This window comes from Tribolium madens, unplaced genomic scaffold, assembly GCF_015345945.1.
Source record: "Tribolium madens isolate multiple individuals breed KSU strain unplaced genomic scaffold, Tmad_KSU_1.1 Scaffold_97;HRSCAF=244;Tcas5.2_LG3a, whole genome shotgun sequence".
Classification (NCBI taxonomy): domain Eukaryota; kingdom Metazoa; phylum Arthropoda; class Insecta; order Coleoptera; family Tenebrionidae; genus Tribolium; species Tribolium madens.
Window position 1 is genome coordinate 11216808 of NW_025401069.1, and position 17072 is coordinate 11233879.

Genomic DNA, 17072 nt, shown 5'->3' on the forward strand with positions numbered 1-17072 from the left:
GAAACGCTATTAAAATAAAAGTTTGGTGTGACGGGCTAATCGTGTTTTTGTTCAAATATAAATATATTAAAAAATATTGTAGATAATTCTAAGAAACTGCGTGCGTTATAGCGACAATTTAGTGGTAAATTTAAAAATGTAGCAAAAATTGGAGGTTTTCATTATAAAAAACAGAACTTAGTTGTGTATCTAATTTTGGGACATCCTGTATTAAACAAAAATATTTTTGAAATGTGCTTCATTAGCGGACTTACATACCATATAAAAAAATCAAGTCGAAAGCTTGGATATAAAAAAGTTATAGAGATTGCACACATCCCTGGGTCACCCTGTATGTATTAATTTTTCATTTTGTGTTAAAACTGTTAAATGATTCATTTGAATTACTCCATCATCATCTTTTCGTATGGTGTCAGCAGTCCTTCATGTCTCACCTTTTGTTATCTCCCGACATCCATCACCGTTATCCGTCTCTAACAGCCGGCTTACGGCGCACATCGAAATTTATGGCACGTTAAAAGGGTTGATATGTCTTTTTCGGGCCGTAAAGAATCATGTAAATGTTGATGCGAGTCGTTGACCGCATGTCTTGTCGATAGCCACTTTATGGCTTGTTTTTTCCATTCAGAATGGAATGATAATAGGATTGGGAAGTAATTTCCTTTGGTGATGCATAGCTGGGGGCGTTCTTATCCCAAACAAAATCTCCGGCGAGGCAACTTGACGCTACCCACTTATCCACATATGTGACATGTATATTAATTTAAAAATCGAGAAATTACGCCGACAGCGACTGAATTAAGACGGGGGGCTGACCCAACAACACACACACGAAAACAAATGTGATGGCCTCTAATGAGACCCCGAGGTGGCCCACAATTATAAAATACTCAAACTGTCAACTTGTGTATTTTATTAAAGTGGCTTGTGACTTTGAAATTAAGTTGGCAACACTTAAACATAGGCCACTTTGATCAAAAATTTGGTTTAAGTCTAATGTTTGTTTTTTTTTTTAATGAAAATTACCAAGTCAAAATTTTGGTGAAAAAATGGGTAGCAGCTTGTCTCCATAGCCACAAATTTTGTTTGCTTTTTCCTTTTGTCTCTAGAAATTTTGTTAAAAAATTATGGTTATGGTTTCAAATTAAGATGTTGTCAAAATTTTGACTTTTATGAATCTTGTGTGCCTGTTTGCTCTTTGAAAGCGCTATAATTAAATACCTGAGGACAAACATCATTACCTAAGGTCTAAAGACAGAATTCAGTGCTAATAATTTTGATAGAAACACACCGCAAGTAAGTACATTTTGGATGTCCGAATAGGGAATCTCCGAAACTAAGAGGTTTAGCCAGAAACGAGTAATACATTCTGGGGCTCATTTTTTGAGAAAATAATATTGGTTAAAACCACATCTCGCTATCGTCTTTTGTTTTCGACTTAAACAAAAATTTACATTTTAGCGAAATCTAAAAAAAAAATTATATCTTCGTTATTATAGAAGACATAGATTGAAATAAAGACATTGTGGAGACACTTTTTTACGTAGAATTTAATAATGTAGTTAATATTTTTTTTCAGTTGTTTGTTTAGCGGTATGTCATTTTTAAAAAGCTTGTTTTTTTCTTATCTAAAAAATATATGTTTGTATCAAATTATTATAATACATTTTTAGCAAAAAATTATCTTTAATTTTTGTTCGCAGTTGGCCATGAAAAAATGTTGCATCTTCAACTAAAAAGATTTAAACTATATTATTCAACCAGTGTCACTAATGAAAGAATTTTCTAAGCACTAAGTAATGAAAAAAATGCAAAATAAATCGTAAATCAACTTATTGGCGATTAATAACATTTCTTTGTTTTTAAACAAGCTAACATTACCTACCATTGTAACTTCTAGTGATACATAGAGTTTGGTAAAAAAAAGCCGCTTTAATTCTTCAATAAATTTTTATAGTTTTATCTATCTTTTCATCTATTTCACAGTTCACAAAACTCTTATTGATTATTATTTACACATTTGGAGTGAAATAGTTTTTTCATGGCCAACTATTATCAAACAAAATATGTATTTCATTTTTTAAGTATAATTAAAAAAAAGTCTGTTACAAATATACCAGGTGAATAAAAAGTATGGAACCAAACGTTTTTGCTTAAACTATTTATTTTTTGAAAAAACTAATTGATGAGTGATAAAGTACAAAGTGGTTATAAATGATTTTCATCTAGCCAGCTGTGAATTTTCCATGTAAAATAAAAAATGCCGCTTTAGAGAAAAGGGGTAACTACTTGTTTTAACTCAAAATTAAAAAATCGCCGTTTACTAAGCGTCCACTTCGAAAATAGACTTTAAATACAAACTTGTTTTCTTCCAAAGTATACATTATTATCAATTATTATTGGAAATTTGTTGAAACAATAAAATTTTAATTAATAAGTGACACTAATGACAGAACTAGAGCTTTCAAAAAAGTAGAGCGGCACAAATAAAGTTACATGCAAAAAAATTCCAAAGCTGGCTAGATAAAATCATTTATAACCACTCTGTACTATAAAAATGTGATGATTTAAGAAGAATAAAATTTTTCGTTTTTGAGTTGTACAAAAAATTTAATTTTTTTAAATGGCAACCCACTATAAAATTATTTTTCTCATAACCGCTATACTCTAAGGATTACAAGTACCTGCTTTATATTTAATTTTTTCAAAAATTTTTTTACATAAATTGCAATTTTGACAAAAAAAATCGCATAACTCAAAAACAAAACAAAATTTCGTTCTGAAAAACGATCACATTTTTTATATTACTCCAATTTGTATTAATTATTATTTTCTGGAAGCAAATGATTAAAAATAAAACCGCTTGGTTCCATACTTTATATTCACCATGTTTATTTTTAATATCAGAAAAAAATAAGCTTTTTAAAATTGCCATAACCGCCTATGATTTCCATTTAAAAATATAAGAGTTTATCTTATTACGGCTTAACAAATAACTGAAAAAAATTGTTAACTTTTAAATTCCTCGTAAAAAGTGCCTGTATGTCTTCTATAATAACGAAGATATGTTTTTTTTTAGATTTCGCCAAAATGTCAACTTTTGTCTGTAAGTCGAAAACAAAAGACGATAGCGGGATGCGGTTTTAACCAATATTATTTTCTCAAAAAATGAGCCCAGAATGTATCACTCGTTTTCTTTTTTCCTCTTTCCTTTTTTTTTCTTTTCTTTTTTCCTCTTAGTTTCAGAGATTCCCTATTCGGACATCCAAAATGCAGCACCCTGTACAATGTTGTGGACAAAAATGAGGTTCTTGCTACAAAAACTTTGAACAAAAAGGATGTATATACAGAAAAAAGTTAATTAGCAAAAGACACAAATAGGTATTATGATGATTGGCAATAAATTTTGTGTAATTTATTGCAATGAGTACAAAGTTGATGCATTTTATAAATTCCTCTTCAGCTTTAGTTTCAAAATTGTTACTTTTTCAACTCGTTCCTCAAAAACGATGCACAAGACACTAATTTAATTGCGTTCTTTCCGAGGTTTTTTCTCATTCATGTTTATTTTGTATTTTTGCTAAAAATTGAAAATGTGTAGCAAACCTGCATTACAAATGGCGTCTACATTTTAAAGGGCCCTTTTTCTAACTTCTTACTTGCGAACTATTCGTTTCCAAATTTCTAACAACTGTTAGCGGTACCGAATTTGTTCTTTTTTTGGTATTTTGTCTCTAAATTTTCTTAGCCGATTTTTTGTGTTGACGTTTAATCACATCGTTTTCAAATTAATTCAAAAAATTACCATGAATGAATTTATTAGTGGTATCAACGTTAAGACTGTTTGACATTTTCATTAAAAAAAAACAGACTTCAGGTCTGAGTCTTGTATTTTTGTTTCAGGTTTCGTTGATTGATGTCTAATTTCAGTGGCTCAGGGTTGTTTGTTCCTCTGATGAGCGTTCGTGCGTCAATTAGGTGGTCACAAGTGCCTGTTGTTTGTTCAATGAGCGTTTCAGTTTCAGGAATTCCGGCCCCCTTAATGATTCTTTGTCACACGATTGTGGCCCTTTCGGTGCTCAATTCCCATGATTATAAAGCAAAGATAAATTAGACGCGGCTAATTAGCTAGCATTTATACACATTATAATAAATAGTGATTATGTAAATCGGGCGAGTATGATCCGGGGAGAAATGATAGTAATTGGGGAGTCGGTTCTGTGCATGGCTGATATATGTGAGGTATCATTGGTAATGTGGACGATAAGTTATAATTCTGGTGGTTCGTGATGGTGGGTTAGATTGAGATCGGCGCCTTTGCCCGTGATTTATTTCGGGATGTTGGTTGAGCCACAACGAAATCTTAATAAGTCGGGATTGGGGCGATTGTCCGACGAAAAATTTCAATTTTAGTTTTTGGATAAAGTTCAGTAATAGGTCATCAAATGAAACCCGGAGGCAAAAGCATTTTCAAAGAACGAGAAAGATTTTTTATGATTTATAATTCAATTCGATTAAATGAAGCAGCGAGTTTGAGACTATAATTTTATTAAAATTCCTGACATGTTTTCGTCAAAAAAAGTTTTAATGCATTTAGTAAGACAAATAAGAAAAAAATTGTAAGTTGTAATTTGAAAAAAGTTACATTTGGTCCTGGAATATAAACTAAATTTTTTGAAATTTCATCACTTTTAATTTAAGGAATATTAATTTCAAAAGATGGAATATGATTCAATATTTATTGTACCAGAGAATATTAAAAAAATTAAACATGTAGTTGTAAATTAATAAGAAAAAAACTCATTTTTCTTTGGTGCATAACAATAGCGCTACATAAAATTCGAATTAAAGAAGGCACTTATAAAGTTTTTTTATACTTATTTTTATTAGAATTGAAAGTGTCAGTTTTTTGTAGCCAAGCAGATACAAAATTGCGAGACAAAAAACTCACTTTTAAGCCGATAAATAAAATAAGCTACTATTTCTCTATTCGCTCAAAATTATTTGAATAGAAATAAAAAATTGTTTTTTAGAATTAAAAATGAAATGCAAAAATTATTCATTTTTAATCTTAGACTTATTTTTTTTTAAGTCTAGGACTAAAAGTGAGAATTGCCATGGTAACAATTTTTTTTCCTTTTTCTAAAAACGTCATTGTAACCCTGCAATAATAAAAAAAGCTTTTTAATTTATATTAATCCTCACAAAAAATTTAAAAAAGTCAGTCTTTACAAAACAAAAAATGTACAAGGTGAATGGAAAACTATCAAATCAAGCGTTTTTTTAAACTACTTGCTTTGAGAAAATAATAATAAAAATTAAAGTGCTATACTAAAGTGTGATCGTGTTTTGAAAATGAAGGTTTGTGTTTTGCGTTTTTTTTTTTCTTATTTAAATGACAATTCAAAATGAATAAAAATAATTTAGATAGTGCAATCCTTAGATCATAATATATTCCTAGTAAAAAAAATACAGTAGGTTGCCATTTCAAAAAATTAAACATTTTGTAGAATTTAAAAACAAAAAAAAATGAAAAAATTTATTCTAGGACGTCACATTTTATAGTACTGTATCATTCATCAATTAGTTATTTTAAAAATAAATAGTTTAAGCAAAAAACGTTTGGTTTTATTCACTTTTGTATAAAAATAGTGCATTAAGGAAAATAATTTGTTTTAAAAATGAATTTCTTTAACGTTATGATTTTCAAACAGACTGTTTTATCTGTTTTGCTAATTAATTGAGTGTTTTACAACAATTAAAAATGTATAGTGATAAATGAATTAATAGCAATTATTTTTGATAGTAATAATTTATTTATTATTAAATAAAAGAACTACCTACAGTCAAATTTGAAAAAAGTGGTCGTCAATGTCATTTCAAAAATTAATAAGTAATAAATCAATAATAAATAATTTTTATAACAAACTTGATTTGATGACAAATTACCAAACTTTATAATGCCAAGTAATTTATTTTTGTAAATTTAAGTACGCTTATTTACACAGGAATAATTAATTTTATGTCAAAATGTGACATTGACGACCACTTTTTTTTAAATTTGACTGTAATTTTCGTTTTGTCTAGTTTTTGTAGTAAGGTAACAATAACACACTACTTTTAGGTAGCTGATCATAAAATATATTTTTTTTGGCACTCTAAAAGTTAAAATATAACTAAAAAAGTTTTTAAGACTAGGATTAAAAGGTGACAATTGTCATGGTAAAATGTAAAATGTATTTTTATAAAAACGTCAATTTTATCTTTCAAAAATGACATTATAAAATGACTGGTTTAAATCCGATTGGAGAAAAAATAATTCTTGAGATATTTCAAAGTAAAAGAAGTATATATTGATATTGATATTTCAAAGTAAAAAAATTTAATCACACATAAAAAAGAAAGCGTTGAGAAACCACCAACGAAATTATAATTAGCAGAAAATACGATTAGTTCCTTGCTATTTAAATTTTTGTATGGAAATTGAAGACGATTCTACTGGAGCATGAATTTGAAATAAAACAATTTCAAACTCTCTATTTTCTTTCATTATTATTAGTAGATAAAATACAAGATAATTTGTACAGTGGCTGAAGAAAACACAGATTGATTACATAGAGATTAGTAAAAACTATATACAAAAAAACAAAACAAACAACAACAAAAATGAAACAATAATACTATAAGGTAACATGGTCGAAAAGCAAGCATTACAAAAATCTGTCTGCTTCACTTTTCAAAGAACTGAGGAATATCACAAGAGAAAAAGAGACACTACTCTAATGCCATCCTTTGGGGACTCCCCCATGGCTGTGTCCCAACCCATGACCGCCACCGCCACCCTCATGTTTGTGATGTATGGTCTTGTGGATGGTATGGGTGTGCTTGATGGTCTTGTGATGGTACGGAATAATAAACTTGACGTGATGGTGACCCCCATGTCCTCCTGCTGACACTTTAGCGACGATGGCAGCGAGGCACCAAAAGAACTGCAAAAATAAGACCCATCATAACCCATGAGATTTGACCTTACCCAAGCTATTATCTTCATGGTGCGAGTGCGTATGGGACGATTGCTGGACTGATAGTGACTTGGCAAAAGCTGGGCTTTTATAGTAATAAGGGGGCGACGTTCCATTGAAGGAAGCGATGGGTGAAATTCGCTCTCTCTGGGTTTGTGCAAGTGTGGGAAAAAATGGGGGGTGTACCGGGCAATTTCCGTTTTTTTTTGAATTTTTTCCAAGGGTTTACAAGGGCTAAAACCCTTTAGTACCAGTTATGTAACAGTTCCATGAACTAGAATGATGATTTTTTGTTGGAATTTATAGGAAATGATTTAATATTCTTTGATAAAAAGAAGATTGCTTCCGTACTTCCTGTTGCAATCAAGTTATATAATTGTGCGGTGTTATAATTTACTATTTTTTACACGGTGCTTACCTTTCCAATCGCGATACACAATGAGTGAATGTACGCTTTGGGTTTCGACTACAAATAGATTATGTTAATTATGCAATTGATTTTTAGAGCAATTCGGAAAAGAAGTGAAGGGTAACAATAATTGGATTCTTCGGTTTCATTTCATTTCGAAAAAATTATGCTTCAATCTATTTCTGTACTTATTTGAAAATTTAGTTCCAAACACTCTTCCTGTTTTCAAATCTTTTTGTTTATTTTTTTATGCAAATTTATTTAAATCAATCGATGCTCTTGAACTTTCTATACATTTAATATCACGTTTTTGGATCACCAAACATCAATCATTTTTAAAATTCACTACCAAAAATTTGTACATGGTTTGTACTTTTACTATGTCAAAAAAAGAAATTTAATCCTACCATCAACTACTCAGATTAGAGTGTTATTACGTTACTTCGTTGCAGACATCCTGCAAAAACTTTACAAGACGAAAGTTAAGGTAATTCTTTTATTTAATACTTTCTTAATTATTTTCTTTTACTAGAAAAAATAATTGCTAGTATAATCACTGTCTCCTTACTTATTTTTTTGTTGTTGTAAAGCACTCATTTAATTAGCAAAATAGCTACTAACTTCATTAACTCAGCATTTAACTAGTTTTTTTTCAGTAAAACAGTTTATTTGGAGCTATACAAGACGTTAAAAAAATTCATTTTTAAAACAAATTATTTTTCCTGTTGCACTCCTTTTTTATTTTTTTCAACTACTTACTTTGAGGTTTTATGTTTTTTGTGTAAATTAATATAAAATAAAAATCATTTTTTTGTGGTTATTGCAGAGTAAAAAATATTATTGGCTATTGGCTAATTATTATAGGTAGGTACAGGATGGATTACGAAAATCACATTATTTTTAAAGATATGAAATTTCTTAGAACAATGTTGCTCAATTTATTGTCATCTATTTTTTGGGGTAGATGCTCATGTTTCACCGGAAATGACATCAAATTCAGTTTTTTAAATGTAACACACTGTATATTATTATTTTTGGATTCTTAGTTAAATTGTTTTTCAACAAGCTCACTAACTATTATTTATCAGTAATTATTTCTTTTTGTCAATTTGAAAATTAATAAAACAAAGTAGGCTGTGCAAGGAATAGAAAGACAATAGAACAGAAGACAAGCAAACGACTGATAACAAAAAACTTTTCAACTTTCGTCATAGAAGCATTGTAATATTTTTAAGGGTCGGTTTATAGAAGCATCGTTATAGTTAGTTGTAATCAAACGTCAGATTAACTGATCACGTGACTAAATTGAACCAACTAAATGCTCAGATTCACGGGTTAATCGCGCATTAACTTTTAACAACGAATTTTTATTTCGGCTTCTATGAATCGACCCTAAGAGTAATGAAATTATGACTGGGGGCGTTTTTATAATTCATTCTGTATATGACTTACTATATTTTATTAAAAAAAAATGTTTGTCTACAGGGTGATTCAAAAATGTCGGACCAACTTTCGAATGGTGATAGAAGACTTTCAGCTAAATAAAAATGAATTCAGATTTTTGTTTCAAGCTTTTTTTTAAATAAAACAATTGTAATTTTTCGTATTATCATGTATGCATCTTAGTTTTTTTGTTTCCGGTTTTATTACATTTAATTTATTGTTGAATTTGCTAGTTTGTTAAATGTTTTTTACGCTATTGGTAATTGTCTTCTAAGGGTTACAAAGCTCTAGAAAAGGTAATATACTGAGTTATATACCGAGGAACACTAGAAATAGAACAACAACAATTAAAAAATTGTTGAAATCATTTACATCTCTCTACATTTACATCTCTCTAGTTTTTGTAAAATCTATTTTCTAATTTCTGTTATTTTTTTCAACGAGTAGACCAAATAATAGATAATTAAAATGTGGTGTTTAAAATCATGAAAACTTTGGCTAACAAATGTATCAGAAAATAATAAAATTTTGTTAGAAAAACTTGACCTTTTATTAAAGCAGCTTTTAAAAAGTGTTTTTTTTTTGTACTCCAAAAACAAAATTGTCAAACACAGTGTTTCTATTAATAATTAAAAACCACGTGACTTTTGCACCAATAACAGTTTTGGAGATTTTAATTGGTTGCATAGTTATTCTAACTATTTCGGTCACGTGGTTCTATTCTAAACTTTATAAAAGTGACATTTGCAATGTCATTCAATGTATTATTAGTAGCGTCGTGAATGGTGAGAATGAGAATGATGTGATGATGAGAATTTGATGTAAAATTTATTTTCAATGTCAATTATTTTAGCAACAAAATTGCTTGAATGTTCCAAAACATGTTTTACATGTGTAGAAAGTCCAATTGCGTGGACTGATCAAAAAAATAAGTGGAAAGACGTTTAAAATCAAATTAGAAACAATAATAATAAACAATATGCAAAAAATGTGAAAGGCAGTATTTTTAATTGTTGATGAAACGTCCAGCCGAATCCAGACCGCAAAAACAATTCTAATAAAAATAATTTAAATCAAATTTAAAACACTTAATGCACGAATAATTGCTGCTTATGTCCCGTAACGTAACACTTTGTATTTGTACTATCTTCGTTTTTTTAATAATTCCAATTATGCAATTACTCCAATTAGAAAAAATCAAATCGATCAGTCGCAGAACAAATCTCATTACGAAACCGTGCCACAGGAACACAATTGAATCTTCCGAAAGTCTTCATTAATTATTTAGTAAATTTCTACCATAATTGCTCATGGATCGTTACCCTCTCCTAAATTATGCATTTTTTTAATCCCGACGATGCATTTCGTGTAGAAAGTCCGCAAAAATAACTCATACTCCAAGTCAAAGACCTTTATTATTTCTAAAAACTACAATATTTCGCACATGAGAGCTAGACTAGAACCGGAAATTCGACACCTAGTCGCCTGTCTTACTCGAATGACTTCTAGTCTCAATTGGAATTATTTTATGGGGGCGCTGGGGGAAGTACTCGCCAGAGTAGCCGTAAGGGACGATCACTTGAATCGTGTCTAAATTATTTAAATCCGATCTTCTGAAAAATTTCAGTTTGTAAGGGGGAAAACCGCATTTCCTGAAACGTTTCGTGAACGACTTGTATTTGTGTCGTTCATGATTTTTGAGGTGTTTGACCCAGTCGAAGTGGCGCCGAGGATGGTAGACAACTTGCAAAGTGCTAAAAAAAGTTTTTGGGATATTTTTCAAAAAAATTGCGTTTACCTTTGCCCATTAACTGCGTTTTCAAGGCTGATAAAAAGAATTAAAAACCACAAACAGTTGATCCAAGACATTGTCACTGCACTCTGAATTAAATTTGGGCCATTTTGCGCTTTTATACGTTTCGTAACATTAAAATCCGGATTTTTGTCCTGAATAAAAAACCGGAAGTTCAGTCAATAAATAATAACTTTATTATTTAAATTAGTGCGTAATAATAAAAATATTTATATACGTATAAATTAAAGACAAAAATAACGTGCGTCAGTCTTGAGGTCCAAAACTACGAAGAAAAATTCTTCAGTTGGTTTTGTGTTGGTTGAAAAATTCCTGCGAGTTTTTCTCCAACTCGTAATCCTGCGAAACCGGACATAAACACGGTACAAGTTGGACGTTATGCACGGTTGCAGGAGTGAGTTGTGCCTGGAGCGGTACTTGCACCGGAATCGCCGGAATCGGGGGCTCCGTGTATCCGGTGGGCGCCTGCAGGACCCGCTGGTGGTAGTAATAGGCTGGGTAGGGCGGATTTCTGGGTGAAAAATCGTCTTAAAGGAGATTGGGAGTTCCAAAAGCAAAAACTTACGTTTCTTGGTTTGAGGCTCCCCAGTTGAGGAAGAAAGCGGAGGCGGTGGAGGAGAGCGCCGCCACCACGACCTGAATAAAGTGTGAGAATTCTTCTTTGGTTGCACGAAACTTACCATTAGTATCCAGTTTATCGCGGTCATATTCCGAACACCCAAACACCGAAATCACCGAAGAAAGAATGTTAGGATGAGACGCGCCGGGTGGCTTTTATAAGCTCGATAGCCCTTGCCCTACCAGCCCTTGACTGACCAGAAGCACGTAACCCACGCACAGACGCATTAATTAATTTTACCTGAGATCACGCGACGGTTTCTACGCAGTCAAGGAAAGCGGGTTTTCGACTTTTCAAACCATTTTGGAGGAAATTAGAGGCTTGATGATTACGAAAAGAGAGAGATGTTTTTGGAGAACGTAGGCAGGAGGAAGATGCAGTCATTGGATTTATAATAAGCAAAGAGAAGTTTTCTAGTAAAAATTAACGTCGACAAAATTCTGCCAGAAAATTAAAAACAAGAACAATTATGTTCAGACTGAATTTTTTTATTTATAAAAATTAATTTCGTTTTACATTTTTGAGAATAAAAAGTTGTGATTGGGAGAAAGAAAACTAAATATTATTCAGGTGAAATAATAAAAACTACGGGAAAGTTTAAGTAAAGAGTTAAAAATTAAATAAGTAGAAGTAAAACCCAGTTTGGGGAACACAAAATTTGCAAGGGAAGATTCCGTGAAAAAGTTTAAAACTGTAAATAGTTAAAAAAACTCAGGGGCCGTTAACTTGAAAATAATGTGACAACTAATTTCAATTCCAAAAAATTTTCACCGATATTCTTGTAATTAGCTAAATTATAAACAAAAAATTCACCATGATTTTGTATCTCTAGTTTTATGATTCAAAAAATTTGCAATTTTTTATTTTACAGTTTTGAGAGTAAAAAGTTGTGAATGGGAGACAGAAAACTAAATATTATTCAGGTAAAATAATAAAAACTACTGAAAAGTTTAAGTAAAGAGTTAAAAATTAAGTAAGTTGAAGAAAAGCTGGTTTGAGGAACAAAAAACCTGGAATGGAAGATTCCGAGAAAAAGTTAGAAAGTGAAATACCTTTAGATAATGAAAAACACTGAGGGGCCGTTAACTTGAAAATAATGTGACAACTAATTTCAATTCCAAAAAAATTTCACCAAATTTTTTCAAAAAAAAATCAACTTCGTAATTCCAAAATAATTCCTGTAATTCCAAGTTAATTCTGATAGTTATAAGAAATTCGACGTAATTTTGAAAAGAAAATATCCAAAAATTATTCCAAAAAGATTTCCAGTAATTTAAAAAAAATTCCACCGAAATTCCAGTAATTTCATTGTTTTGAAATTAATTTTTATAATTTCAAATTAATCCTTAGAATTCGAACTTAATTTCTGTATTTCTAATAAATACAGCGTAATTTTGAAAAGAAATTATCTCTCATAATCCTAACAAGAATTTCAGTAATTCCAGAAAAATTCCTGTAATTCACAAAAAATTCCAGTAATTATAAGTAGTTTCTATTAAAAAAATTGTACAACTAATTCTAATGTTAACTGCCCCTCGCAGAAGAATTAGAATTAAAAAAATATGTGAGATAGAAAAAGTAAGAAAATTATACAAAACTAACGAAAAAAATTGAATAAACTGATATTGAGAAATGTTATAAATTATGATAACTAATTACTAAATTAAATTTCTTATCGATTGGAAAACATATTAAGAACAAAATATGTGAAAATCGACAAGTTTCATATCTTTTGGTTTTTAAATTTATTAAAATTGCCAACCTAATTTTCAATTCACAAGAACCTTACTTCCTAATAAAAAAAATCAAGTTTAGAACACTGCATAGATGAAAAAAATTAAGAAGTAAGAAATAAAATAAACGAAACAGTAGGTGTAAAAAATTAAACACAATTTAAATTATGTTAGAAAAACAGAAATTAGAAAAATTAAAGGCAATTTGGTAGATTCAAAAGTTGATGTGAATTGATTAAAAAAAACTTTTAGTTCTATATACAGGCTGTGTCAGAACTCGCGCCCTACAGAAAAATTTCAAGTAAGATAAGATACCAGAAATATTTAAAAAATTCTAGCTGAAAAAAAATTTTGACATTTATTTTTTGACATTTGATATTGTTTTATGTCTATTTAATGATGCTGATGATCTTGTAATCTTTTTTTATAATTATTTAGTAAAGATACAATAATTTAGCCAATAAAAGGCACAAATAACATTAAACAGAGTTACAATTTTAGAATATAGCTTCCTTGTTTCCTCTTCTAACAAGCTGTAGCAAAAAAACTTGTAAAATTATTTTTCCAACAGAACAGAATCAAAGTTTAAACTCTCATTACTTCGAAATTTGTATACAAAGAATTTTTTTAACATTTTTTTCATGTTCCTGGTGTCTGGGGCGCTAGTTCTGGCGCACCCTGTACTTGTATCCTAATAAATTTAAAAATAAATTTAACGATTACACAAATCTGCTTTTTATTTTATTTTTTAATAAATATTTACCGATCTTGTATATAAACGAGATTAGCATTTTTGAATTATTTATTTTAGAATTGTATTTCGTTTTGTTTCCAAGAAACAAAAATTTTCAATTTTTTTAAAGTTTTTTCTTTTCTAAAATTTCATACGACTCCAACAAACAAGATCTCTTTCCTAACCAAGCTTTTCCTTTTTTCTTCACGAATAAAAAGTTTCCGTTTCTTGTCGATTAATTTCCTAATTTTTAATTTACTTCACAACTTCGAAAGTAACTTTCTGCTTCACTTAACTCTTAATTAATTAATCCTCACATTTCGTGCAACAAGTGCAGTCGAACCCAACTCGCCAATTTTTAATTAATTGCATCTAATCTAAATTTGTTTCTCCTGAGTCAGTAATTCACGGCAAATTTTGAAATAAAAGAATTAGGCTGCCGGTATCGCGGTTTTACTAATTAAAACAGCTTGCAATTGTTCTGCTATCGACACGATTTAGTTTTTGAGCGAAATTATTAAAATATCAAAGTTTTTACTTGACGCAATAATAATTTTATATAACAATATTTCAAAAATCGGATTTTTGCCCGAGTGAAAGTCCTATTATTTTCCTAATTGAAACTCGATCTAAACGAATTGAAAAACTCGGAAGTTTTCCATGTGAAATCAATAGTGTGGATTCCGCGATGGATTGATTTCCCAATTTTGGAGTTTATTGACCGATCCGAAAATTCTTCAGAACTCTTTATCACCAAATTCCAATGTCGAAACGATTCGTTCTTGCTTTAGTCCGGAAGCGTTTTTGCTGCTTCACTAGGAAACGGTGACAAATCGCTCGTTTTTCTCTTGTTGGACGTAACCGCAATCGCAGGAACGAATTTTTGCTATAAAATGTTGCGATGACAAAATTCAAAACAGTGCAAGTCGAACCATGCGATCGTGATGTATTGGAACGTGATTTGTGTTTTGTTGGTCGGATTGTGGGTGGAAAGCAGTGAAAGCGCCAAAGACAAGTAATTTCCCACTTTCCTCCCCCAGTTTTGTCTGATAAGATTGGGTTCCAGGGTGCATATCAGTATCAAAGTACCGAATTTGGTGCACAAGCACACGCACACCAATTATGTCTACTTGCACGATAAGAAGGAACCAAAGAAGATGCACCATCACAAGGACCACAAAGGCAAGGCCAAGTACCAGTTTGGGCCGTTTAATTATCAGCCGTTTTTCCATGATGGGTACTCCAAAGCCAAATCCTGGAAAACTCTCCGGAGTGAGAAGTACGAGACTGAAACGGTCGATAATCCACACAGTGATTATCCAGGGAACAAGTACATTGTCAAAAGTAGTTACAAAGTGAGGGAAAAATTACCATTTGAGGACACTACGATTGGGTACGACCGGGAATTCTTGTACCCATCAGCTGACATCGAGAGTGATTATCACAAAAACGAGAAACTTGTAGATTATGAGAACCAAAAGCACGACCCTTTTCCTAAATCAGGAGAGAAGAAGAAAGTACCAAAGGAGTACTACTATGTCTACAAAGGACCAACTCCTGAGTACGACTACTACAAAAACGATAAGGACTTTTTCCCACTTGAACACATTCAAGAATTCGAAAAAGATAAACCGGAAGAGAAAAAAAAGCCGAAAGAAATTGAGTACTCCTATAAAGTACCATCGTCCGATTATGACTTCCATAAAAGTGTCCATCTTGTCGACTATTACTTGAAAAAGAACAATAATAATCCTGATTTCTCATCTGCTCCTTTACAGGAAGAACCCAAAAATACGTACAATGACGTCGATTACGAGGTTGCAAAAAATGAGAATGATCATGACCATTTTAACCCTTCCATAGAGTATGAGTTTGAAAAATACAAGACTGATCCTGAGTACGACCATTTGGATGAATATGGAGATTATACGAACGTTAAAGAAAAAAAGGTGCCTTCCAAAAGTTGATTTTTAGGTCAACAATGGACGAAAGTAGTGCTTTTACTCACTAGGTCAGAAACAGCGCTTTTGTCACATTTTAGACAATTTCTTCACACAGATGAAGACTTTTTTCAAACAACGGCTTTCTCCATCTTTTAGGTATCAGGAAGCTTCTGTTATTTTCAGTTTGTCTTCAAGAATATTATTTTTTCTCTCACTGGAGTAGAAAGAGTTTCTTTCTTCTTCCTATAATATTTCTTAAAGCTTGAACAAAAAAGCTTTTTTACTTCTTGAACAGTTGTTCTATTCGATTCTTTTATTTTTTTCTAGAACAGAAGAAGGATACTGTTTCATCTTCTGCTTAAACCAAAGACGAAAAAAATTATAATTTCTATAACTTGCACGAAGAAAAAAAAATGATTTTTAGAGTTTATCGTCAAATTTAAAAAAAAAATTGCTCTGTAACTTTAGTAACAAAATTTCCTTTTTTACTAGAGTAGAAAAACGTACTTCCGGCATATTTTAAATGAGTTTTTTTGGTTTACAGGTAAGTAGTTTTTTGTTCTATAAATGAAGAAAACATGTTATCGACAACTAATTCCAATTTGAAAGTTTTTTTTAGTGTTGAAAGCGTTTTGTTTGCTCACATTTTAAACAAGTTTTTTAGATTCTTAGTTAAGTAGTTACAAAATTGATTATTTTTCTTACTTAGAGAAATAAAATCAATTTTTTAAGCTTTTGCTTAAATAAATAGTGATTTACTGAGGAAAAAGTAACAGCTTTCTGACCTAAAAGGGGAAAGTATTTTGACTTTATTATTTATAACAATTGTTATAACAAAAGTTTTTTTTGTTAATTGTGATTGTAAAAATATTTCAATTTGTTTTTTTGTGTTGTTTTTCACTGTGGGGGGAAAGTGTCTATTTTCGCCATCGAAATAAGTAGTACCATAGTACTTTTTTAACCTTGTGAAATAATCTTGTTGTATTTATTTTCTTTTTTACTTGTTCTTGTTGTAAATATAAACCATTTTGAAGCAATAAACGTGTTATTTTTTTCGAGATTTTTCTTTTTATTACAAAAAAAACAACAAATTAACAACAGTGTAAAATCAACAAAAATAAAATAAGATTAAAAGCGCTAAATTAAGGACTAGTAGACATTTGTAGAGAGAGAAAATGAGTTAACTTAATCGTAGCCTTGATGACCTCCGTCTCCTCCTCCGTAGCTCTCGTAGCTGTTTCCTATATCGCCGCCTCCGCTGATCCCCTCACTGTGTCCGCCGTACCCTCCGCCGATCCCTTCACTGACATGTCCGCCCCCGAAACCGCCCTCAAATCCGCCTCCGAACCCGCCCTCG

At 30.9% G+C, this 17072-nt stretch overlaps 5 protein-coding genes across 5 annotated transcripts in view; 1 reads left to right on the forward strand and 4 right to left on the reverse strand.

Moving 5' to 3' along the window:
• Positions 1–6530: 6530 nt before the first annotated feature.
• Positions 6531–7125, reverse strand: LOC123014723 (transcription factor MafA-like). Its single transcript, XM_044413971.1, has 2 exons — positions 7034–7125; positions 6531–6989 (listed from the first exon to the last, which is right to left on the reverse strand). The coding sequence occupies exons 1-2, from the start codon at positions 7049–7051 to the stop codon at positions 6780–6782; spliced, it is 228 nt and encodes a 75-aa protein (XP_044269906.1). The 5' UTR covers positions 7052–7125; the 3' UTR covers positions 6531–6779.
• A 3145-nt stretch (positions 7126–10270) lies between these two features.
• LOC123014847 lies at positions 10271–10786 on the reverse strand. The gene is made up of 2 exons (XM_044414133.1): positions 10673–10786; positions 10271–10628 (listed from the first exon to the last, which is right to left on the reverse strand). The coding sequence occupies exons 1-2, from the start codon at positions 10741–10743 to the stop codon at positions 10352–10354; spliced, it is 348 nt and encodes a 115-aa protein (XP_044270068.1). The 5' UTR covers positions 10744–10786; the 3' UTR covers positions 10271–10351.
• Positions 10787–10882: 96 nt separating this feature from the next.
• On the reverse strand, positions 10883–11428 carry LOC123014835. Its single transcript, XM_044414118.1, has 3 exons — positions 11368–11428; positions 11253–11323; positions 10883–11198 (listed from the first exon to the last, which is right to left on the reverse strand). The coding sequence occupies exons 1-3, from the start codon at positions 11392–11394 to the stop codon at positions 10970–10972; spliced, it is 327 nt and encodes a 108-aa protein (XP_044270053.1). The 5' UTR covers positions 11395–11428; the 3' UTR covers positions 10883–10969.
• A 3269-nt stretch (positions 11429–14697) lies between these two features.
• Positions 14698–16775, forward strand: LOC123014575. Its single transcript, XM_044413765.1, has 2 exons — positions 14698–14787; positions 14839–16775. The coding sequence occupies exons 1-2, from the start codon at positions 14717–14719 to the stop codon at positions 15737–15739; spliced, it is 972 nt and encodes a 323-aa protein (XP_044269700.1). The 5' UTR covers positions 14698–14716; the 3' UTR covers positions 15740–16775.
• Positions 16776–16900: 125 nt separating this feature from the next.
• Positions 16901–17072, reverse strand: part of LOC123014860 (glycine-rich protein 23-like) — an 874-nt gene continuing 702 nt past the window's right edge. Inside the window, exon 4 of the mRNA XM_044414152.1 lies at positions 16901–17068. Coding sequence (XP_044270087.1) covers positions 16901–17068 — 168 coding nt within the window. The remainder of the gene's footprint in view (positions 17069–17072) is intronic.